General features: G+C 39.7%; 1 protein-coding gene across 26 annotated transcripts in view; it reads left to right on the top strand.

The window, feature by feature from the left end:
* SRPK2 (SRSF protein kinase 2) overlaps window positions 1-25,576 on the top strand; it is a 287,622-nt gene that overhangs the window by 108,884 nt on the left and 153,162 nt on the right. For 6 of the 26 annotated variants that reach the window (XM_031013278.2, XM_063708701.1, XM_055392582.2 and 3 more), the window contains one exon: window positions 21,469-21,532. The exons of the other annotated variants lie outside the window; for them this stretch is intronic. In XM_031013278.2, coding sequence (XP_030869138.1) covers window positions 21,495-21,532 — 38 coding nt within the window. In that variant the 5' untranslated portion in view covers window positions 21,469-21,494. The remainder of the gene's footprint in view (window positions 1-21,468; window positions 21,533-25,576) is intronic. 26 annotated transcript variants of the gene reach the window in all.

Below are 25,576 nucleotides of genomic sequence, written 5' to 3'. Positions count from 1 at the left end.
AAGCTGGTCTGGATCTGCTGGCCTCAAATGACCCTTCCACCTCAGCCTCCCAAAATGGTGGACTTACAGATGTGGCCCGACCTATACTTCATTTTGTTGCACTTTGCTAATATTGTGGTTTTTGTTTTTGTTTGTTTTTTTTGAGACAAGGTCTTGCTCTGTCATCCACACCTGAGTGCAGTGGCGCAATCTCCGCTCACTGCAAACTCCGCCTCCTGGGCTCAAGTGATCCTCCTACCTCAGCCTCCTGGGTAGTAGCTGGGACCACAGGTGTGTGCCACCATGCTGGCTAATTTTTTATATATATTTTTTGTTTGTTTGTTTGTTTTATAGAAACAGGCTTGCACCATGTTGTCCAGGCTGTTTTTTTTTTTAATACAAATTGAAATTTTGTGACAACTCTACATCTTGCAAATCTGTTTGTGCCATTTTTTTTTTTTTTTTTGAAGAGCCTGTGTCTCTGTGTTAGTTTGGTAATTCTTGCAGTATTTCAGAAGTTTTCATTGTATATCTGTGTTTATAGTGATCTGTGATGAGTGATCGTTGCTGTTAATATGGTAATTGTTTTGGGGTTCTAAGAACTGTGCTCATATAAAACAGTGAGTTTAGTTGATACATGCTGTGTGTGTTCTGACTGCTCCACTGACCAGTACTCTGTCTCTCTCCCTCCTCTTTGGCCTTCCTACTTCCTGGGACACAACAGTATTGAAATTAAGCTAATTCATAATCCTACAATGTTCTGTGAGTATTTAAGTGAAAGGAAGAGTTACACATCTCACACTTTAAATCAAAAGTAAGAAATGATTAAGCTTAGTGAGGAAGGCATGTCAGAAGCTGAGAAGGAGGAAACCTAGACCTCTTATGACAAACAATTAGACAAGTATGAATGCAAAGGAAAAATTTTTGAAGGAAATTTAAAGTGTTACTTCAGTGAACACAAATGATAAGAAAGCAAAACACCCTTATTGCTGATATGGGGAAAGTCTGAATGTTGGGTATGGATAGAATATCAACCAGTGAATAATTAGTGTGAATAATTTATATTTTTATGATCACTTTAATGATAGATCTTGCTATGTTGCTCAGACTGGCTTTGAATTCCTGGGCTCAGGAGATCCTCCTGCCACAGCTTCCCAGAGTGCTGTCGCACACTTAATAGTCTATGGTATCATATAAACAGAACTTTTATATGCACTGGGAAACCAAAAAATTTGTGTGACTTTCTTTATTGAGGTGGTCTGGAATTGAACCTGTGATATCCTGGAGGTATGTCTTTATATTTAAGTATACACTGAGAGTGATTTTGTTATTACATAATGATGTGACTGGAAGGAAGTTTTTTTTTTTTTTTTTTTTTTTGAGACAGAGTGTTGTTCTGTCGCCCAGGCTGGAGTGCAGTGGCGCCATCTCTGCTCACTGCAAGCTCCACCTCCTGGGTTCACGCCATTCTCCTGCCTCAGCCTCCCAAGTAGCTGGGACTACAGTCGCCTGCCACCATGCCCGGCTAATTTTTTTTTTGTGTGTGTGCTTTAAGTAGAGTTGGGGTTTCACCATGTTAGCCAAGACAGTCTCGATCTCCTGACCTTGTGATCTGCCTGCCTCGGCTTCCCAAAGTGCTGGGATTACAGGCGTGAGCCTCCACACCTGGCTGGAAGTTATTTTTTAAAAAAAGGAAAACTAGAATTTCTGAAAGCTTCGTTATTGAGAGATTTTATACTTACCTCTTTATTGTGGTAGCCCTTTTGTGGTACGCAGCAGCTTCCTAAGTCAGTGTCTAGACATTTGGCTCCAGTTTCTTTAGTACGTGTCTTCCTCCTCTGCATGGTCCAGGAGAAGAGCATCTGGGAGGATGGCTCTACTTATAGACTTGGAGTTTTTATCCTACATTTTTATCATGTGATTCTCTGTTTCTAACAGCAGTATCTTCTGTAAGCATACTCCACCCATTTCGCAGTAGAAACTTGTTATTTTTTGGGCTGCTTAATTAATATGTTTTTATATATTTTTATTGTTCTTGTTTATTTGAGATAGAGTCTTGCACTTTGCACTGTCACTCGGGCTGGAGTGCAATGGTGCATTCTTGGCTCACTGCAACCTCCGCCTCCCGGGTTCAAGTGATTCTTCTGGCTCAGCCTCCCGAGTAGCTGAGATTACAGGTGCCCGCCACCACGCCCAGCTGATTTTTTATATTTTTAGTAGAGACAGGGTTCACTGTGTTGGCCAGGCTGATCTCAAACTCCTGATTTCGTGATCCACCCGCCCTACCTCCCAAAGTGCTGGGATTACAGGCGTGAGCCACCCCACCTGGCCTTGTTTGTTTGTTTACTTACTTATTTATTTATTTTAAGTTCAGTGATTTATTTTAGCAATTTTGTTATGTTGTAAGATCCTACTATGGGTGGAAATAGAAGGGACAGACTGAATTTAAGTTTTTAACGCTAGTCTCTTTAGAATGCCAGTTGTACAACTTCCATAAGACTTCCTTTTTAAATGATAGAATAGTGTGAGAAGAATTTAGTTGTTCTTTTTTTCCTTTAATATAACACTCTCAGAATCCCAACAGAGCATTGCTTTGACCTTGATTAAAGTGTGAATTTTATTTAAAAGTGAAAATTGGCATTTTGGAGGCTATTTATAATGGTGTGATGGCAGTGTTTTTGTGTAGTGCCCATTTGAAAGCCATATAACCACAAAAGGCATGTATTTTAAATGGGGCATGCTTTGGTAAGACAAGATTATTTAAAATATACATTTTTGTTACACAAATAATATCTGTAAAAAATTAAAGTGCAAATAAAGGTGGATCTTCCTGCCTATGTTTCCTCTTTCTACACCCCATCCCCAGAATAAGGAATATCATTTTATAGTTATTTTTTATTTTTATTTTTTGAGATGGAGTCTCACTGTGTCATCCAGGCTGGAGTGCAGTGGTGTGATCTCAGCTCACCACAACCTCCACCTCCTGGGTTCAAGCGATTCTCCTACCTCAGCCTCCCAAGTAGCTGGGATTGCAGGCGTGTGCCACCACACCTGGCAAGTTTTTATATTTTTAACAGAGACGGGGTTTTGTCATTTGGCCAAGCTGGTCTTGAACTCCTGACCTCAAGTGATCTGCCCTCCTCAGCCTCCCAAAGTGTGGGGATTACAGGCGTGAGCCACTGCACCCAGCCATTTCCTAGTTATTTAAGAATATATTTTACATGTATATACACATGTATATGTACCTGTGAAATATCTATAACAATGATAGTATATTCTGGGTATTCTACAAGCTACTTTGTGAGTATAACACTTATACTCACATGTACCTTATCAGTACATGTGGATCTTCTGCATCCTTTTCAAATGCTGTATATTATGAATGTACCATAGTTCATCTGACAGTTGCACGGCTATTCATTACTTGCTGTTGCATACAGCAATGTGACAGACATCTTTGTGTGATTTTCCTAGGCCACGTGTAAATGTCTTTCTAGGGTAGATTTGGGAGAGGAATTGCTGGAGCATACATAGCCAGCATTCTTCGTATTTAAATCAATAAGTAGAATAGTGTTTGGCATGATTGACTAATTAATTGTTTGTGAAATGAATTATGCATTTGCAATATTGTCATTTTAGTTAGGGAGTGCCAGTGTGAGTAAAACCAGTGATCTCAATACTGGCTGTGCATCTGAATTGCTTATGGAACTTTTTAGGTGTTACCACCCCCAGAGAGTGATTTCGTTGGTCTGTAAATCAGTACAGCTGTCCTTTAGCATGAAGAATAAAATTAAATACAGAGGATGCATTCTGAGACTGTCTTAGAATGCCCAAATTACCCAGCGCTTAACTTAAATGTAGTTTACCTCATAAACTACGGTCAAATATAGCAAAAAATTTTGATCTTCTTTATGGACAGTTAATATGTTAATGACTTTTACCCTCCAAACACTTAGCATAGTAAATCTAATAAATAATTGTTTTAAGATTAGCAGAGAGGACAAAAGAAATTATTTGTAGAGGGATGGAGCAGCAAGATTATAAACTTGAAGTCTGAATATGACTGGATTTGTAGGATTGCATCATAGCTTTTACAAATATTATGAATGTAAAGGAATGTCATTGAAAAATTTGAGGACATTTGAAAGTGGAGATGCATAGAACATAGTGGCTTAGAACCCAAACCCTATGTACAGACTGTCTTGGTACAGATTTTCCCTCTACCACAGTGGCTCTGTGATCTTTGACAAATTGCTTAGCCTTTTTGTACCTCAGTTTTCCTGTAAAATGAAGATAATGCGGTAGTATTTATCTTACAGGGATATGGGAGTATCAACAGAATTATTATATGTAAAGCAAATAGATGCATGTCTGATACATTGTAACTGGTGTAAAATGCTTGTTGTTTCTGTTTCTACTTTGTATTAGGCAGTTCTTGCATTGCTATAACGGAATACCTGAGGCTGGGTAATTTTTAAAGAAAAGAGGTTTAATTGGCTCACGGTTCTGCAGGCTTTACAAGCATGGGTCCAGCATCTGCTTCTGGTGAGGCCACAGGAACCTTACAATCATGGTGAAGGCAAAGGGAGAGCAGGTGGTCAGATGGGTTGCGTGGCAAGAGCTGGAGCAAGAGAGAGCGGGAGGAAGTGCCAGATACTTTTAAACAATCAGATCTCATGTGAACTCACTTGTCACCAAGGGAACAATGCTAAGCCATTCATGCGGGATCCATCCCAGTCCCCGTGATCCAAACACCTCCCACCAGGCCCCACCTCCAAAACTGGGGATTACATTTCAGCAGGAGATTTGAAGGGGACAAATATCTAAACCACATATAATTTATTTGAAATACAATTATTATTCTGATATTTTAATGTCAAGCACTGTTTCATGCTTAAAATGCTGTTTCTTTTTTCTTTTCCTGTTCCCTTTTTTTTTTTTTTTTTTTGGAGACGGGGTCTCACTCTGTTGCCCAGTTTGGAGTGCAGTGGTACGATGTTGGCTTGCTGTAACCTCTGCCTTCCAGCTCACGCAATCCTCCCACCTCAGCCTCCCGAGTAGCTGGGATTATAGGTGTGCCTCACCACACCCAGCTAATTTTTGATTTTTTTGTAGAGATAGGGTTTCGCTATGTTGCCCAGGCTGGTCTGGAACTCCTGGGCTCAAGCAATCCTCCTGCCTCGGGCTTCCAAAGTGCTGGGATTACAGGCTGGAGCCACAGCACCTGGCCAAAATATTGTTTCAGTGTGATTGGAAACCAGCAACTCAGTACATGGCCAAAGCTGATAAAAATGAAGAACTTGGATCCTGGAATATTGACTCAGGGTAACTTTATTATAACAAAGCTAAGACTCTTATATGTCCTTGCTGTGTTTAAGACCGTGTATGTTGATTCTTGCTTATTAAATTGAAGAACGAGTTTAGATTTTTGGTTGGTGCCTATGTGGGAAACCTCACAAACAGCAAGACAGGAATAAAGTAGACCCAGCCCATTTGGCTAAAGTGTTTGTGGTACTTCATAATATTGTATAAAGCACCAAAGTCTTGAAAGTAGATTTTACTATTACTTGCTGCTGTGAAAGATATTTTTATAGAAATAAGGGACAACTGATGCTCGAGGTGAGAATTTTAGGATTTACAAATGAGAGAAGTGATAATTGGCAAAGCTCCTGAGGGGTATTGTGTGGGAGTACAGACACAAAATGAATTGTGGTGAATTGACAAGCCTTATAAATAGCTCCATGAAGTTTAATATTTTTCCCCCAGCATGATATGATTTTTTAATTTTGCTTTTAAATCTCAATCGCCTGTTGAATCTTTAAATTTGACTGTATAGTTGGTTATGTTTCTGCCGTACTTAAAAGTAGGATTTCTTTGTATGGCACAGAAGGTGCTCTGGGAACAGCTCTGCCATTATCTCTGGCTTCATTTCTTACCAGTACCTGCTTAAGTCCTGCCAGCCACCAAAACCACTAAGATGGCGTACACGAGAGGTTCTCTGTAGCTTTGCATGTACCATTTTTTTCTGTTTGGAGTGGGCCCAGTGTTCATTTCTTCACTTGGCAAAGTCATTCTGACCTTTATAACCAAGCCCAAATGACCTTGATGACCACTCCCTTTCCCTGGTCAGATTGATAACTGTCTCCTTTCATGCTCGGCAGCGCAGCTGTGGATTTAGGCTTTGGTGTTAGACCACCCCGGTTTCTTATCCTGGCTTAGTTACATACTAGCTCTGCAGTTTTTCTTTAAAAAACAAAAAACGCCCAAGTAACTTGTGAGCATTGTAATCATTTTTTGTTTGTTTGTTTGTTTTGAGACAGGGTCCCTGTCTCCCAGCCTGTCTCCCAGGTTGAAGTGCAGTGGCACCATCACGGCTCACTATAACGTTGACTTTCTGGGCTCAGCCTCCACTTCAGTCTCTTGAGTAGCTGGGACCACAGGCGTACACCACCACTGCTGGCTAGTTTTTTTTTTGTATTTTTTGTAGAAACTGTGTCTCACCGTGTTACCTAGGCTGGTCTCGAACTCCTGGGCTCAAACGACCTCCCTGCCTCGATTTTAATCATTTTAAAGTGTACAATTTAATAGCTTTTAGCATATTCACAATATTTTGAAACTACCACTATTACATAATTCTAGAACATTTTCATCACCTCAAAGAGAACCTCTTTGTGTTAGCAAACACTCCTCATTCCCACCCTGCCCTACCCGCAATCACTAATCTACTTTCTGTGTTGATGGATTTCTCTATTCTGGACAATTTACACACATGAAATCATATAATATTTGTTATGTGCCTGGCTTCTTTCACTTAGCATAATGTTTTCAACGTTCAGCCATACGGTAGCATGTATTAGTACTCTTTCTTTTACGTATGTATATACCACATTTTATTTAACATTCCTCAATTGATGGACATATGAGTTCCCACTTTTTGATTATTACGAGTAATGCTGCTGTGAACATTTGTGTACAAGTTTTTGTGTGAAGAGTAAGAATATATGTTTTATTTCCCTTGGGTATATACCTAGGAGGAGAATTGTTGGGTCATATGGTAACTCTGTAACTCTTGTAAGAATTGCCAGCGTGTTTCCAAAGCTGCACCATTTAACTTTCCCACCAGCCATGCCTGAAGTCTCGAAATTCTCTATCTCCTCACCAGTAATAGGTATTATCTGTCTTTTCGATTATAGCCCTCTTGGTTGTGAAGTGGTATTTCACTGTTACTTTGATTTGCATTTCTGTGTGATGACAAATGATGTGGAGCATCTTTTTGTGTGCTTATTAGCTACTTGTTTTTCTTCTTTTGGCACATGTATATTTAAATCCCTTGCCCACTTTATCATTGGGTTGTTGGGTTTTTAAATTGATTGTAAGAGTTCTTTATATATTCTGGATGCTAGTTTTTTTTATCAGTTACGTGATTTACAAATATTTTCTCCCATCTTGTGGGTTTTCTTTTTACTTTCTCGATAATGCATTTTATTTTATTTTATAATTTAATGTATTTTATTTTTTGAGACAGAGTCTCACTCTGTTGCCCAGGCTGGAATGCAGTGGCACAATCTCGGCTCACTGCAACCTCTGCTTCCCAGGTTCAAGTGATTCTCATGCCTCAGCCCCCCGAGTAGCTGGGATTACAGATGTTTACCACTACACCTGGCTAATTTTTGTATTTTTAGTAGAGACAGGGTTTTGCCATGTTGGGCAGGCTGGTCCTGAACTCCTGGCCTCAAGTGATCCGCCCACCTTGGCCTCCCAAAGCGCGGAGATTACAGGTATGAGCCTCTGCCCCTGGCCCTTTGATAATGTCTTTTAATGCACAAATGTTTTTAATTTTTATGATGTTAAGTTTATTTATCTATTCTTTTATTCCTTGTGCTTTTCATGTCATACCTAAGAAACTGTAGCCTCTTCCAAGGTCATGAAGATTTATATCTGTCTTCTTCTAAGAGTTTAATAGTTTTAGCCTTTATATTTAGCTGTTTGATCCATTTTGAACTGATTTTTGTATATGGTGTGAAGGGGAACTCTGGCTTCATTCTCTTGCATGTGAATATCCAGTTGTCTATCACCATTTGTTGAAGAGAGTATTCTTTTCCCATTAGATGGTCTTGGCACCCTGTTGAAAAATCACTTGATTGTAATGTGAGGGTTTATTTCTGGACTTTCAGTTATCTTTCATTGATTTAAATGTCCACCCTTAGGCCTCTTTCCTCACACTTTTCATTCCTATAGCTTTGTGTAGTCAGTTTTGAAGCCAAAACTGACTACGAAGTGTGAGTCCTCCAACTTTTTCTTTTTTCAAGATTGTTTTGGCTATTCATTGTACCTTGCATTTCTACATGAATTTGATGATCAGCTTGTTTGTGTCTGCAAAAAAGGCAGTTGGAATTTTTATCGGGGGATTATGTTGAATTTGTGGATTAATTTGGGGAATATTGCCATCTTAACAATATTAAATCTTCCCATCCACGAACACAGGATATCTTTCCATTTATTCAGGTCTTTCATTTCTTTCAACAGTGTTCTATAGTTTTCAGTGTACAAGCCTTGTACTTCCTTGGTTAAATTTATTTGTAAATATTTTATTCTTTTTGCTGCTTTTGTAAGTGAAACTGTTTAGCTTTGGGATCTTTTTTTTTTTTTTTTCCTTAGCAACAGGGTCTCAGTGTGTTGCTGAGGGTGGAGTGCAGTGACTGTCCACAGGTGTGATGATAGTGCATTATATCCTTAAACTTCAAGGCTCAAGTGATCCTCCTGCCTCAGTCTCCACGTAGCTAGGACTGCAGGCATGTGCCACTGCAAGTGGTGGGTAGCGCTGGAGTCTTGAGCAAATTTAACTTTTAGTTTCTATGCATGTTAAATGGAAATTATTAGGTTGGTGCAAATGTAATTGCGGTTTTTGCAGTTGAAAGTTAGTAGGCCAGGCTTGGTTGCTCATGCTTGTAATCCCAGCACTTTGGGTGGCCGAGGTGGATAGATCACTTGAGGTCAGGAGTTTGAGACCAACCCAGCTAACATGGTGAAACCCATCTCTACTAAAAATACAAAAATTAGCTGGGCGTGATGGCCAGTGCCTGTAATCCCAGCTACTCGGGAGGCTGAGACAGGAGAATCACTTGAACCTGGGAGGCGGAGGTTGCAGTGAGCTGAGATCGCGCTACTGCACTCCAGCCTGGGCGACCTAGAGAGACTCCTGTCTCAGAAAAAGCGGGGGAAAAACCAAACAACAAATACAACAACAAAAAGAAAAACAAGAAGGAAGAAATGGGTTGAAAGTTAATGTAAGTTGAGAGTTAGGGGCACTAACTCTTATGCCTTATAAACAAGCTTTTTTTTTTTTTTTTTTTTTTTTTTGAGATGGAGTCTTCACTCTGTCGCCCAGGCTGGAGTGCAGTGGCGCTATCTCGGCTCACTGCAAACTCTGCCTCCCGGGTTCACGCCATTCTCCTGCCTCAGCCTCCTGAGTAGCTGGGACTACAGGCGCTCGCCACCACACCTGGCTAATTTTTTGTATTTTTAGTAGAGACGGGGTTTCACTGTGTTAGCCTGGATGGTCTTGATCTCCTGACCTCGTGATCCACCCGCCTCAGCCTCCCAAAGTGCTAGGATTACAGGGGTGAGCCACTGTGCCCGGCCCCCCCGCTTTTTTTTTTTTAATGACTTGTTTTCTTATACATGTAAATAGCCTCCCACAACCATTTCACCACCTCTTAACATATTGAAGTTTCTTTTTGGGATGATTGAGTGGGTGTTGGCTTACCAAAGAAGTTAGAAATCAGGCATTCATTGCCTTGGTGAATTCACAGTTGTTTGTATGCAAAAATTGCAAATAGTAATAAAATAAATAATAACATCTTAATTTTTGACTTTTTTTTTTTTGAAGACAGTCTCACTCTGTCACCCAGGATGGCATGCAGCGGTGTGATCTCAGTCTTTGCTCTCACTGCAACCTCTGCCTCCCAGGTTCAAGCGATTCTTCTGCCTCAGCCTCTCCAGTAGCTGGGATTACAGGTGTGCACCACCACACCCGGCTAATTTTTGTATTTTTAGTAGAGATGGAGTTTCACCATATTATCCAGGCTGGTTTCAAACTTCTGACCTCAAGCAATCTGCCCACTTCAGCCTCCCAAAGTACTGGGGTACAGGCGTGAGCCACTGCGCTCAGCTTAATTTTTGACTTTGTACATCCCAGTATCAGTGAACCAAGTAGTTTCAGTTGTCTGTTAATATCTGGTATGAAGAAACTGTCTCTTAAGATTATAAAAATACTTATTTTTTCTGAATATTACTCTATGATATAATCTGTAAAATTTATGTATTTTATCAGTAAAATAAATGATATTCATATATTAAGAATAATGCAGGAAAAGCTTTAAAACTTGGCCTCCTGCTGAACACAGCATTGGGTTTCACCTTGAGTTTGGTAACAGCTCACAGTTATCTAAGAACTTGTGTTACTTCTTCTGTCTACTTGACAGAGTCAGGGTAAAAGAGGCTTTGTTCTGTTGAGGGGCTGGATTAACTATTAATGATACTTTGTCATAGTGAGAAACCTTTAGATACTTTTCAGAGATTGGTTTCACCACATTTCATTGCTAACGGCAGTAATTGTGAGGCTAATAAAATTAGAAATTTATTTAATACATTATTGTATTTAGTTCTCAAATTTTATACCGAAACACTGGTAACAAACAGTTCTGGTGAACTGTGAAGTTTTAGTGTATCCATGCAGCCTTTAGGCTGGGTGGTCTGAGGTTCCTCTCTGTCTTCTTGCTTGTTGGCTTTTGTTCACACCCTCCTGGGGGTAGGGGGAATAGGGATCCCACTTTTGGAGAGAATGACTCACTTTTCTTGCCAGAACTTAGAAATCAGCAGCAAACCCCTTTCCTTTTGAACTAGTATTTCTCTTGGGTTATAAATTTTACTTGGAATAATAATGTTAAAAGTGACAGAAAAACATTTTCTCTCAAACAGAGTTTCTCATAAGTAGTAGCAGCAGCTACCTTGGAAGTTCTAAATCAGAAACCTAACCAGCCTGAGACTACCTCCTTTTCCTTCTTCATTCTCTTCTGCCTGCGCCAACACTGCTCCCCCCCCCCCATCCTCTGGCACCCCCACTGTAAAGTTTGGAGCGAACATGACATAGTCTGTGGGCACTGTGTTCAGGAGCACAAATGATCTTGCTTTGGAATTGCAGCAGGGGAAAGCTGGTACTGGCAAAGGCTACGTTTAAGGAAGGGGGTGGAACTGGGACTTTATCTTAAAAAATGAAATCACAATCTGAAAGTAAGCCTATTTTGTTTAAAAATCTTAAATTGTAATAGAAAATATGTACTTATTTTTAGAATGAACAAAGATTATACCAAGTGTTGATTGTTTTTGGTGTACATTTCCATACTAAGTTGTATAATAACATGATTGGACATCTTTTAGGTTATAATGCAGCCATAATGAAGAGCATTTTTACAAATTATTTTTTTCTTCTTTTTCTTTCTCTCTCTCCTTTCCTTCGCCTTCCCCTTTCTCCTTTCCCCTTCCGCCTTCTGCCTTCCCCTTTTCCCCTTTCCTTTTCCCGCTTTCCCCTTTCCCCTTTCCCCTTTCCGTTCTTCTTTTTCTTTCCTTCTTCATGGAGTCTGGCTCTGTCGCCCAGGCTGGAGTGCAGTGGTACAGTCTCAGCTCACCACAACCTCTGCCTCCCAGGTCCAAACGATTCTGCCTCAGCTTCCCAAGTAGCTCGGACTACAGGCACATGCCACCAATCCCAGCTATTTTTTTTTTTTTATTAGAGATGGGGTTTCACCGTGTTGGCCAGGCTGGTCTCAAACCGCGGACCTCAGGTCATCCACCAGCCTTGGCCTCCCAAAGTGCTGGGATTACAGTTGTGAGCCACTGCGCCCAGCCTCATTTTTGCAAATTGTTTAAGGGCTTTGTTATGTATTCTCTAATAATCAAATAATTATTATTATTTATTTATTTTTTTTGAGAAAGAATCTCGCTGTGTCGCCCAGGCTGGAGTTCAGTGGCATGATCTCAGCTCACTGCAACCTCTGCCTCCGGGTTCAAGCTATTCTCCTGCTTCAGCCTCCTGAGTAGCTGGGATTATAGGCATGCTCCACCACACCTGCTTAATTTTTGTATTTTTAATAGAGACGGGGTTTCACCTTGTTGGCCAGGCTGGTTTCGAATTCCTGATCTCAAGTGATCTGCCTGCCTCAGCTTCCCAAAGTGCTGGGATTACAGGCATGAGCCCCACCGCGCCTGGCCTCAAATAATTATTCTTGAGCCACTTAGCATGTTATTGTCCTTGTTGATTTTTCTCTTCATTTACAAACCTCATAAACTGCTCCTCTATCCTCATTTATCATTGATTTTGCCTGGCTTTCTAGAATTTCTTTAGTATTTTCTGTCAACTTTGTCACTTTTTTCATCTTTTGCAGATTTTAAGTTTTCACTTGGCTCTAGATTTGTATTTTATTGAATTGTTAGACTGTGTGATTATTAATGAGAGAGTGACAAAGGATTTTGATGGGTGGGGATAAAAGTTAGTGATAATTGGGGATAGTTTTTTGAATGCTCAGTTTACCAATGATGATTTTTATGTTTTGCAGAATTTCTGCTTTTCTGTGAATTCTCATAACAGAGGACTTCAGTAATGAACACTGGGATAACAGGGACTCCCTTTTAAGGCTAGACTGGCCTTGGCAGATGTTGGTCAGTTAATCATCCACCCTCCTAGATTACGCAGAGGAATTGCTTTATTCTTGCACCTTTGTGAACATTCACTTATGAGTCAGTCAGTTTTGAATCAGGACCTCAATACTTGGCTTCAGATAGCAGTATTAGAAATTGGCACCTGAGCCAGAAAAGCGTTTGCGGGCCTTTTGCATTTCAGCGAGAAGTCTCTTAAAAATACTAAGTTGGGCCGGGCGCAGTGGCTCACGCCTGTAATCCCAGCACTTTGGGAGGCCCAGCTGGGCGGATCATGAGGTCAGGAGATCAAGACCATTCCGGCTAACACAGTGAAACACCATCTCTCCTAAAAATACAAAAAATTAGCCGGGCGTGGTGGTGGGCGCCTGTAGTCCCAGCTACTCGGGAGGCTGAGACAGGAGACTGGTGTGAACCCGGGAGGCAGAGCTTGCAGTGAGCGGAGATCATGCCACTGCACTCCAGCCTGGGCGACAGAGTGAGACTCTGTCTCAAAAAAAAAAAATAATAATAATAAGTTGGAGACACCAAGAAGGGCTCCATAAGCATGTATCCTGAGGCAGTAGAATGTGTAAACATGTGAAATAGAGAGAAGAAGCAGTTAATTGGTAGTGGCAGGAGAAGTAGAGTTAGGATGGGAGAGGTGTTGAAACCCTAGAATAGTGGAGCATTAAGGTGGAGAACCATCCCACTGAACACCTGGAAATATTGATTTGGGAGCTGCTCTGACTTCTGAAGAAGCGTGTGGTTTTGAAGCCTGCTGAGGCATTTTCCTCTTAACTTCTAGGTATATTCTTGCAGTATTCCCTGTCATTTCAGGCAACCTTAACACGTATTTGTTTCTTTTCTTTTCAGACAGATTCTTGCTCTGTTGCCCAGAGTGGAGTGCAGTGGTGCAGTCTTGGTAAACTGCAGCTTCAACGTCTTGGGCCCAAGTGATCCTGCCATCTCAGCCTCCTAAGTAGCCGAACCACACGTGCATGTCACCATGCTTACCTAATTTTTTTTTTTTTTTTTAAGAGATGAAGTCTCACTATGTTGCCCAGGCTGGTCTTGAACTCTTGGGCTTAAGCGGTCCTTCTGCCTTGGGCTCCTTAATTGTTGGGATTACATGTGTGAGCCACCTTGACCAGCTGCATTTGTTTGTCATAGTCTAAAGTGGCTCCAGATAAATGTAAGGCACTAATTAGTTTTTAAAAATCTTCCTTATGGGCCAGAAGTGGTGGCTCATGCCTTTAATCCTGGCACTTTGAGGGTGCCAAGGTGGGAGGATCGGTTGAGCCCAGGAGTTCAAGATCAGCCTCGGCAACATAGCGAGACCCTGTCTCTACCAAAAAAAAAAAAAAAAAAAAAAAAAAAAATTAGCCAAGCATAGTGGTGTGCATCTGTAGTTGTAACTACTCAGGAGGCTGAGGTAGAGGATTGCTTGAGCCCAGGAGTTTGAGATCCCAGTGAGCTATCGTTGCACCACTGCACTCCAGCTTCGGTGACAGAGCAAGACTCTGTCCCTCTAAAAAAATATATATATATATCCTCCTCATGTACACCCCAAACAAAATTAAGTTTGTGGATGATTATGTAAAGAATTTGGCAAGTGAAAGGAAGTTATTAAATTTGCCAGAATGATTCCCATTGAAAAAGGATGTAGCTCTAATTATTTAGGTAGAATAATCTGCCCAGTTATTATGTCTTTTTAAATTTCCACTTGACAAAAGTCAGGGTCCTCATGCCCAGGTTTAGTGATCTGAATGACAAAGGAGCATATCATGCCCACAGCTTCTGTGTGTTCTTATGTTCCCCTCACTCCTAGGATTCTAGGTTGATTCAGGGCGGCTCCGTTTTTCTCCTAGGATGTCTGTATCTTTGAAGCACCACCCCATGGGACGTCATTCTGAGTAGAGCTACTGGTAATCTGCTATTCCTCATCAGGGTTCCAGGGGCTTGGCTTAGTGCTGTGCTGATAGCCCTTAGTTAGTGGTCTGGGAGCCTTAAACTTACAGTGTGTTACAACGTAGACAGGTGAAGCATTAGAGCTCCTAGGCCATTAACTGAAGAGTTAAAAACTGTTCATCTTCATAAGGAGTTTGAGTATCTTTTAAGGTGTGAGTAAAAACAAGAATAAAAGAGTTATGAGGAAGATCTGTAGGTTGGATGCAAGAGAATGAATGGGGAAATCACAGTGAATTGTTGGCTTTGAGGGATGTATAAAGGGGATGAATAAGAAGAGTATCATGCCCCAGATGATTAGTTGTTTTAATCAAGAAAGTTGATTAATAAGGATAATTTGAATTGATTGGAGATAAAAGAAAATAGCATTTTAAAAGCTGATTTAAAATAAGGTTGAAATGTCCTGCTGTTACCAAAATGCCAGGGGTTTGGTCTAGGTCCTGCTGCTCTCCACAAGGAAAGCCAATCACTGGCTGGGCGCTGTGGCTCATGCTTGTAATCCCAGCACTTTGGGAGGCCGAGGCGGGTGGATCACTTGAGGTCAGTTTGAGACCAGCCTAGCCAACATGGTGAAACCCCCGTCTCTACTAAAAATACAAAAATTTGTCAGGCGTGGTGGCGGGTGCTTGTAATCCCAGCTATCCCGGAGGCTGAGGCAGGAGAAATGCTTGAACCTGGGAGGTGGAGGTTATAGTGAGCCGAGATTGCGCCGTCCAGCTTGGGCGACAGAGTGAGACTTTGTCTTCAAGGAAAAAAAAAAGCCAATCACTGAAAGAACAAGTATTACCGAGGAAGAAGGCTTTAATTGGATGCTGCAGCAAGGAGATGGGAGCTCAGTCTCAAATCCGTCTCCCAGACTAAAACCAGAGCTTGATATAGCAGGAAGAAATGTAACAGTGTGTAAGAAAATAGGAACTAGGGAGGGGCAAGGAAGCAATCATGATGAATGAGGGATCCAAAGTGTCATTGTCTGGATGTGGTGATTTGGTGAGTTTCAGTTTTTTTTTTTTTTCTTTCTTTGAGATGGAGCCCCACACACATAGATGGCTCTCTGTGGTCTCCCTATTCATCTGTCTGCTTATACTTTTTTTTTTGAGACGGAGTCTTGCTCTGTCTCCCAGCTTGGAGTGCAGTGGTGTGATCTCGGCTCACTGCAACCTGCAGCTCCCGGGTTGAAGCGATTCTCCTGCCTCAGCCTCCCGAATAGCTGGGATTACAGGCATCTGCCACCACGCCAGGCTAATTTTTGTATTTTTAGTAGAGTCGGTGTTTCACCATCTTGGCCAGGCCGGTCTTGAACTCCTGACCTCAAATGATCCGCCTGCGTGGGCCTCCCAATGTGCTGGGATTACAGGCATGAGCCACCGCGCCTGGCCTTCAGTTCTTTGAGAGAGAGAGAGAGGGAATTTATTGTTAATTTTTTTTTTGGAGGCTTGAGGGTCCTTTGCTGAGGAAGGAACTTAGATAAAACATACTTGTATTAAGCTTTAAGACCAGAAAGGTCAGTTTCTGTGTTTATCCAAAAAAACAGCCTATGGGACTATTGGGTGGGTTTTACTATTTGGGTTGTTGAGGTTCTTGGAAATTTTACTGTAGGTCTCAGCCACAGTAATCTTCTGGAGAAGATGAAGAATGTGATTGCCTCCAGTATCTTTTTGCCCCTTAGATTTCCCCTTTATAAATTCATGTGGTTCAGCTATGAGATGATCTGAGGATCAGTCTAGTTCTAAAATTGCTTGGATCTTTGATTAAGTGTATCTGGAAATGTATATTTAAGAATAAATTAATGTAGCTCAATTGTAACTAACATTAGATTGACTGTAACAGGCTGAGAAGACTATGAAGGTGTCAACAACCAGTGTCTGATATGCCAGGCTGTCTGAATTGAACATTCAGGTGCCTGTAGTTAGGGAAGCAATGGTCTCATGGGGACTGAAACAAGTAATTTATATATTTTAGTAATTTGGTAATGCAAATACAGAGACGTAGAGGAGGTGAACTTAATTCTGGGAATGTGTTTGTGTGGAGGGTAACATTTGGGACTGAGATTAGAAAAGTGAGTTGGGTAGCTGGGCGTGGTGGTGCCCACCTGTAATCCCAGCTACTTGGGGGGCTGAGGCAGGAGAATCGCTTGAATTTGGGAGGCAGAGGTTGCAGTGAGCTGAGATTACACCACTGCACTCCACCCTGGGTGACAGAATGAGACTCTGTCTCAAAAAAAAAAAAAAAAAAAAAAAGAAAAGAAAAGAAAAAGAAAAAACGAGTTGGGTGTACAAGGGAGACAACTGAATGGTGGCATTCCAGGGAGAGGAAACTGTATACGAAAAGATTTAGTGGCGTGAAAAAGCATGGCATGCTTGGGGAGCCATGTAGACTAGAGCTCAGTATTTCCAGAGCGTATGATATAAAAAAGAGAGAATGGAGGGAAAGATAATTCTTTTTTCTTTTTTTTTTTTTTTTGAGACGGAGTCTCTCTCTGTCACCCAGGTTGGAGTGCAGTGGCGCGATCTCTGCTCACTGCAACCTCCGCCTCCCGGGTTCATGCCATTCTCCTGCCTCAGCCTCCTGAGTAGCTGGGACTACAGGCGCCCGCCACCACGCCTGGCTAATTTTTTGTATTTTTAGTAGAGACGGAGTTTCACCATGTTAGCCAGGATGGTCTCTATCTCCTGACCTTCGTGATTTGCCTACCTCGGCCTCCCAAGGTGCTGGGATTACAGGCGTGAGCCACCGTGCCCGGCCGGGAACGATATTTCAAATGAGATTGGGGGAACTAGCCTGGGATCCCTCAAACATTTCAGGTTTGGTAGGGCAATGGTGTTGCTGTTCACTGAGATCAGGAGTATATAAGAAGACATTAGGCTTATAAGTTTAAGGGTTCAATTTTAGACATTGCATTCAAGCCATGCAGAGACTGTCTAGGTGAAAATGTTAAGTAGGGGTTGGAGGATATGTGGTTCTGGGTTGTAGGAGAGAATATTGGGCTGGAAACTAAGTTACAGTTATCATCAATGCCCTGTAGTTCTTGATGGCAAGGGTGTATGTAGATAGAAGGATCAGTGAGTGAAAAGAGGGTCCTTACAGGTGTCACCAGCATTTAAGGGCTTTATGGAAGATAACGGTCTTGCAAAGTACCCAGAGTTAGAAGGAGAAAGCAAATGTAAAAGCATTAAAAAAAAGCCACAAAAACTTATGTCCTTCTATAATGTTATTTAGCAGTTAAGAAACAAAATTATGACTAAAAATAAAAGCAACCATAATTTAAAATATATTTATTCAAACTACACAGGAACTGCTTGCCTGTTTTCTGTGTGAAATAAGCAAGTGTGGTCTTGAGGTGGGAGTAGGGCAGATGGTAAAGGATTGATTAAAGGCTGAGATGTAGAAGGAGCTGTTGAGTGTACTGTCGAGCATTTTCAGATTACATCCATAGGGAATACAACTGTTAAATAATCAGGTTGATGGACTTTTTTTGCACTCATTGGTCTAAATGTATACATGGAGACAGTGGGTGCTGCTTTGGAAGAACCAAGAAGTGGTGGGCAAGAGAGTCATTTTAGAATTGTGAAGATGTGTCATTTTAAAATGACAAGAGAGTCATTTTAAAATCTGACTTTTAAAAGCAGACTGGATCTCTATATCAATTCATGTAACAAAATCTAGAAGGTTCTAAGATTTACTTGCAAATAGTATTATAAAGCATATTAGAGGAAAATTGGATGAAAAATTTGAAAACTTTGGTGTGAGGAAGGTGTTTCTAAGTTTGTTTCTAAGTTTATCAGGAAGGCCAGAATTTAACAAGGAAAAGATTGGTCGACTTCATTGCAGAAAAATAAAGTGTATAGGGTCCCAGATACTACCCTGGAAGTAATTGAATAAAATTCCGAAACAACTGACTAATTGAGGGGGAAAGTGTTTGCAGTGTGTGTAAAAAAGTGTCCTGAGCATGGTCAAGGGAACGGATGGCTCAAGAGGTAGAGGTTCAAGAGTCTGTGGACTGAGGAGCCTGGAGTCCATAGCCAAGCCTTTTCTAACAAGTCATATCAGTATGGACATCCAGGTCCCCCCCGATTATGGCAGGTGTTGTGGTGGAATGGAAATCAGTTAAATGGCTTCTGGAATTCTTCACGAATGTGGGGAATTACCAGACCTACGGATGATAAGGACAGGGAGGAGTTGATGGTAGCATAGACGGAGTATGTGGGCCTCAAAGCATACAGTATCGTCGTGTTAACGTTCCTTGATTTCTGAGTCCTTCTGGAGCGATGAACAAATCTGAAGGTTTAGAGATAAGGTGAAAATGAAGTTAGAAACCTTTTCATGTATTATTAGAATCCTCTTTGGTTTGGGGCTTCCAGTGTTACCAGTCAGAATATGGTTTATAGCTTGAACTTTTCTTTCCAGTGTTTACAAGATAGGCATTAACTTCGTTAGAGCTGTGTAATTTAATCTTGGGGTTTTTCATCTTAAGTGCATTGATATACGTAGGTATACTGAAGTGTGAACTTTTTGTTGTTTTGGAATACAAAATTGCCATGATGAAGATGGATTCAAGTGTAATCTCTTTTCTGAAGCAGCAAGTTGATACATGGAGCACAATTCTCTAGAAAGGGAGGCTGAGATACAGATTAAAGTTAAGTTCCCACCTACAGTAACACTACAGTGATAAAAATGGGGATGTTGAGGTTGGTGATAAGAAGGAGAAGGTGGATTTAAACTATGGAAAAACCATTTAACATTGGACAGGCCTGGTATCCTTCATTAACTCATTCAGTAAATATTTATTGAGAGATGAAGCAGGGAGGGCTCACGGCATCCCAGGCACAATACTACTTTATTTTCATGGGTTATTTCATTAAATCCTTGCCACAGCCTTTCAGATATATGTTATTATCCCCATTTTACAGGAGAGGAGATAGAGGCTTTAGAGAGTTTAAGTAATTTCTCCAAGGTCATACAGCTATTAAAAATGGCAGAGGAGGCCTGGTGCTGTGGCTCACACCTGTAATCCCAGCACTTTGGGAGGCTGAGGTGGGCGCATCATCTGAGGTCAGGAGTTCAAGACCACCCTGACCAACATGGTGAAACCCTGTCTCTACTAAAAAGACAAAAAATTAGCTGGGTATGGTGGCGGGCGCCTGTAATCCCAGCTACCCGGGAGGCTGAGACAGGAGAATCGCTTGAACCCGGGAGGCGGAGGTTGCAGTGAGCCGAGATTGTGCCATTGCACTCTAGCCTGGGCTAGCGAAATTCCATCTCAAAAAAAAAAAAAAAAAAAAAAAAAAAAGGGCAGAGGAGGCTGTTCCTAAATCCAAGGCAGAGTCTGACCTCTGACACCCTGCTGCTTCCAAAATGAGGGGAGGGGCCCTGCTGAGGGCTCACTGTGACGCCATGTGCCTGATCCTCAAGGTGAGTCTCAGCACCACCCCAGCTATAGGCGCTGTGCTCTGCTCTCCCAGTGGCTAGGCAGCTTGGCTACACCCTGTGGTAGATTCTGCTCTCTCATCAGGTATTCATGCCGCTTTTATAATGCTCATTGAAGTTATAAGCTTAAAAATTTGGGAAAAATCCTTATTTTAACAACGCTGAGAGGATATTTCTGTACAGGTCCATTGTATTTTATGGAACTAATTTTTATTCCTTTTTCCTTTACATCTTCTCATATTCAACTTTGATTTATATAGTCAGCATTTTAAAAAAAATTTGCTTTACTGCTTAAAAAACTATTGAGGTCTATTTTGAAATCCTGGTACTGTTGATAGCATTTTATTGGCACTAATTTATTTTTTAGTATGTGAACTTTTTATTATGAAAGCACACTTCAGTTTTAAAAATCCAGTTGGAAATACTTATTAGGGATAGGAAAACAGCTTTGCACATGAAATAGTCTGGGTAATAGGACCATGTCAGTTTTATTAACTTAAAATTATGTGCTTTAGTCAGTCGTTGATGTTTTAAAGGAGACGTGTTAGATTGTCTCCTTATCTTTTCCCTCTCTTATTTTCACCCTTCCTTCCCTTTTAGTCTGTTATCTCCCTTCCAAATCAGTATCAGCAATTATCTTTTAATTAAGTTGAACTGGTGCTTACATTCCTGTTGTAGATGTCTATTGTCAATCCTTTCCTAAAAGGACAAGTATATTATCTCTGCTCGGTAAATGGGTGTTGCTGTTCACTTGTACTGTACTGCTAAGGAGGAGGGGAAAATTAATGTATAAAATCAGAAGTCTCTTTCTAGAGGAGTTAGGAACACTAGATATTAAATGTGTCTTTAATTAAACACAATCAAGAAATTAAAACAAAGGTTAAACATTTTGAAATCTATACATCGGGGTTCTGGTTTAATATTTCATTCTTAAGTGACAAAAATGATTCACTGAGCCATATTTTTTAGGGCTAGTGAAATAGAAACAGCCAAGGGTTGCATATCTATTTATTACAGCCTGTGACGTGATTACCCAGGCTTCTCAAATTATCTAGTATATTTAATTTAGATGTTCAAGATTTCTTGTTTGTATTTTATTTTGCTAAATTGAAAATCATCTTGTAGAACCATGCTAGTTCTACCTTAAAAAAGAAAACACCCCTCTGCTTTAAAGAAATGGTACTTCCTGCTTTCATAAACAGTCATGTGCATAGTTTAGCAAGGCCTGATGCCTCTGGAGCTTTTTCCCTTTATAGCACCATTGAATCCCAGTCCTAACAGAAGTACTGCGAATCTTGTGGCCTCATTCTGAACAAAAGGGATTAGAGAAGAAAAATCTCTTGATATAAGGCTTGAAAGCAAGGGCAGGCAATCTTGGTTGTGAATATTTTCTGATTTTTCCAGAAATCAAGCAGAAGATTGAGCTGCTGATGTCAGTTAACTCTGAGAAGTCGTCCTCTTCAGAAAGGTACAGCTACATCTCTTGCATGAACAATTAATGGTGTAGCATTGCTAAGAAACAAACCAGGACATATTTTTTTTTCTTGTCAAGTTTGCTATATAACGTATTGTCCTGCATGCTGGTATTGTGCTGTATTGAAGATGTGTATTTGGGCAAGCTGTTCTGCTTTTGCAAAGGGTGATTGATTTTTTTAAGAAAAATAGTGGAGCCTGATCAGCTGCAGCATGCACACCATAACACAGCAGACCGCTGGTTCATGTGTGACAGCTGTTGAAGGCTTTAAAAATAATTTAGCTAAAAAGCAGAAAAGAAAAATCTTGCTTTTTTAAAGGGAAATGCTGTGAGGTTTTCTTCCTATATGTTGAGGTTGCTGCTCTATAGAATTACGAAGGTTATTTGTAAAATGTAGGTTAAAAATACTTGATTTTGGGTTGTAATAAATATTTATTCTTATATGGTAAGGGAGTGCCATTTGTAAATAGCTTAGGAATTGCAAACCCACAGATTAGTCACATTCTGAAAGAGAGATATGATGCTTCTTCAAGTCTGTGCTAGGAAATGGAACAGTCACTGCATGCAGTAATGGTTCATGCCTGCAGGTAAGGACAAAATGACTCAGAAGTATTTTTAAAGCAATTATTTTATCTGTCAATCATATGATTATATCTGAAAAGAGATATTTCATTAAAATGACTGTTTTGCCTTATAAAAAGAATTAAGATATTTTTATCTGAAGTCAGAAATAAGGCAATAGTTGCCTATTTTGATATGCAAATATTGTATTCAGTTCTGTTTACCAAAATAGTGTATACTACATGATGTCTTAAATTGAGATTCTTGGGCATACAGTTGATGCTTACCTTTCTCTTGGTTACCTAATAGGTTATACTTAATATTGATATTTTATACTTAAGGTATATGTTGATTTATCTTTTCTAGGGTTGGCAGGGTTATCTTTTTTGTTCATAGATGTAATATTTAGAAAAATAATGGAGAAATAATGTGGTAGTTAAGGAATGATACAGAAAAAATACAAAAAAAATGAGTTGAAGAACCTACCATGGTAAAATGGATTTATTTAAAGTATGCTAGTGTATGAAGGACATAATCTGATGTAAAATTATCATTTTAAATTGATTTATTAGTATAATCAGGGGAAAAAGCTTCTGGCTCTAACTTAGGGCATCACAAATAAAAATGATGTTACTGCTTTTGTTAGAGACTGAAAGTAGAAAATTTTAGGACTGCTAGTGTTTATTTTTGTGTGGCTTCTAACTTCTGGTTTGTGGCTAGCCATCTGATCTTAAGCATTCTGTTTGCTGAGATGAGAAACAGTCTTCAGCCTTGTGAATATTCTGCCAGTAAAATGGTGGTGATGGGAAGGGTAGAAGAGGATGGTGTGCATAGTGAACGAGCTGGGTATCAGCTGTAATGTTAGAGTTTGGTACTAGGAAGAGCACACTTAATGAGATGACAGTAATAATTACATTAGCTTTTTGGAGTATCATGAATTCTTTACTGATAAATTGAGGGTTGGACAGAGTGGATGAATATTATTGAGAAACAAATTAGGAGTGGATGAGGTTTTCTGGTTAAAATACATTCTGTAAGGAAAGATATTCTAAGATATTTTGGTGATTTTATTTATTTACTTACCTACACTGTGGTGGTTATTTGAAGGAAAGGGAGGACGCATATGGTCATGATTTTAAAGTTTAGAAATCAGCCACTGTTGCTTATGATAACTTCATACACAGTTTTACCAGAGATTACTTAATTTATGTATTATTATTTCATGGGCATTATGCTGTCCTGACTTAATGGTTGATAAATGTAGCTTATAAATCAGACAACACTTTGCAAACATAGAAGTTGTTTCATTAATGTAGATATATTACAACAAGAAGGTACTCTCCCTCACCCCTACTTTTTATTAAAAGTCATATGGTAATGAACAGTCAAATCATTTGTCTTTTTAATTTGTTTGGAGGAACTTGAAAAATAAGAATCTGAAGTTTAAAAAGAATTTATGGCTTGTAACACTAGATCCTGTCCAGGAATTTAACACCTTACAATATCATGTAGCATTATCATTACATTCTTAAATTCCTTGTTCACCAGTCCAGCTACATTTTAAGAGTTTTTGCTTTCACTTAAAAAAAAAATAAGTTAATGGTTTGAGGCATGGTGCTCTAAATCTTAGAGATATTTGGAATTTGCATATAGTCAGTGTTCCCATCTATCTACTGGTAGAAAGGATGAAGAAATCTGACTTCTTTCTTTAGCAGGGGAGAAACTGCTTGATTGTAAGCAAACCAAAAGTTATCATTCACCACAACTGATTTTGTTTCTGCAGTATAGAATTATCTTTTGATAATTCAGAAAACTGGGTAGAGAAAAGTACCTCTAAATACAAAATATAAATACAAAAACCCTGATGTGATTATTTCTAGTAATTTTTCATCTCATTTTTATCCTTTTAAAAGAATTGATAGTCTTGCAAGAGCTTAGTATTGGTTGAATTGTTTTTGTTCAATTTTAGAAAATGGGAAAAGCAAAACAATCTAATTTATTTTTGTAGAATCTTAAGAGTCCTTCACTGAAAAATATACATACAATTTGAAGTAAAATTATAATGGAATTTGAAGGTTGTTTGGGGGGCTAAATTGGGAAATACGTTATCCTAATAGATCTCAATAACACCTTGAAATCTAAAATTATGTTTTTACCTTTAAAGGAACAGTGGAAGTCTGAAGAGTGCCATTTTGTAGGGGAGTTATGGAGTACTTCTGTTCTGAATGGCTGACTCCTAAGATCAAAACTATCAGGGTTACAAAACGTTAGTTTATTTTTTGGTTTTGTGTTTTGAAGAGACAGAAAAAAACTCGGCATACCCATTTAAAAAATTAAGAGCAGAGAATGCTATTGAATGAATTTTTTTAAAAAAATGCCTAATGATGAATGAAAAATGATGTATATAATAGTTATGAGGAAGATATTTGCTGCAAGACAGTACCCTCTGGAGATTTTAGGGGTAAATCCTACTACAAGTATTTTCCTTTTTTTTTGAGTGCCTGTTGAATGAATGAATTCATCTTGAATATAGTAGAGTCGGTGCTAGACACATTTTTACTCCCTTGTTTACTCCTGTTTACAGTAATAAATGTGAATATCTGATTAAAAAAACTAGGTTTTCAAGTTCTCGTTTCTTCATTTTGCCCTTTCTTAGCTAGAGCACTTCTGGGATTTATGGGGTAATGTGCGTGGGGGAGAGTAGTAGTAGTAATAACCATAATAGCTAAAAAGGTGTAGTACAGTTGTCCCTTGGTGTCCAAGGGGGAATGGTTCCATGACCCCCCATAGATATCAAAATCCACAGATGCTCAAGTCCTTCATGTAAAATGGTATAGTATTTGCACATGACCTGTGTGCTTCGTCCCATATGTTTTAAAACATCTCTAGATTACTTACAATACCTAATACAATGAAAACACTCTGTAAATAGTTGTTATATTATAGGTTAAAAATTTGTATTATTGTTGTATTTTATTTTTTATTGTTTTATATCCCAAATATTTTTGATCTGTAGTGGGTCGAATCTGTGGATGTGGAGGGCTGACTCTAATCATTTATTAAACAGTCTAGATACCAGTTCTGAGTGCTTTATAGGTGAAGAGAAAGAGAGGGAAGGGGTGTGTGTGTGTTGTGTGTAGAAGGAATGGTTATTGGGAGAACTGTTTAATAAATCATCCCAGAAGAATCCTGTGTGAACAGAAGGTACTTTACCGTACTATCATTTTTGTCAAACTTTATTGCTATTTCTTCAGGGAACTCAGGTAACAAAATTGTACAATTCTTAATCAGTAAAGAAAGTTGAGCCCAGAGTGGTCAGAGCTGATTCCCAGTCTGCCTAGGTAAACCCAAGGAGGGCTGAGGAGTTTGTGAGATGAGGAGATCTGAGAAGCTGAGACTGCATTCACACATAGCATTGCCCACATCTGCTGTTCAGTGTGAGTGGATGTTGTTTTAATTGATAAAGTTCACAATGAA

The sequence above is a fragment of the Gorilla gorilla genome, chromosome 6 (assembly GCF_029281585.2).
Source record: "Gorilla gorilla gorilla isolate KB3781 chromosome 6, NHGRI_mGorGor1-v2.1_pri, whole genome shotgun sequence".
Taxonomy (NCBI): Eukaryota; Metazoa; Chordata; class Mammalia; order Primates; family Hominidae; genus Gorilla; species Gorilla gorilla.
This window is presented reverse-complemented; position numbering and strand designations above follow the sequence as displayed.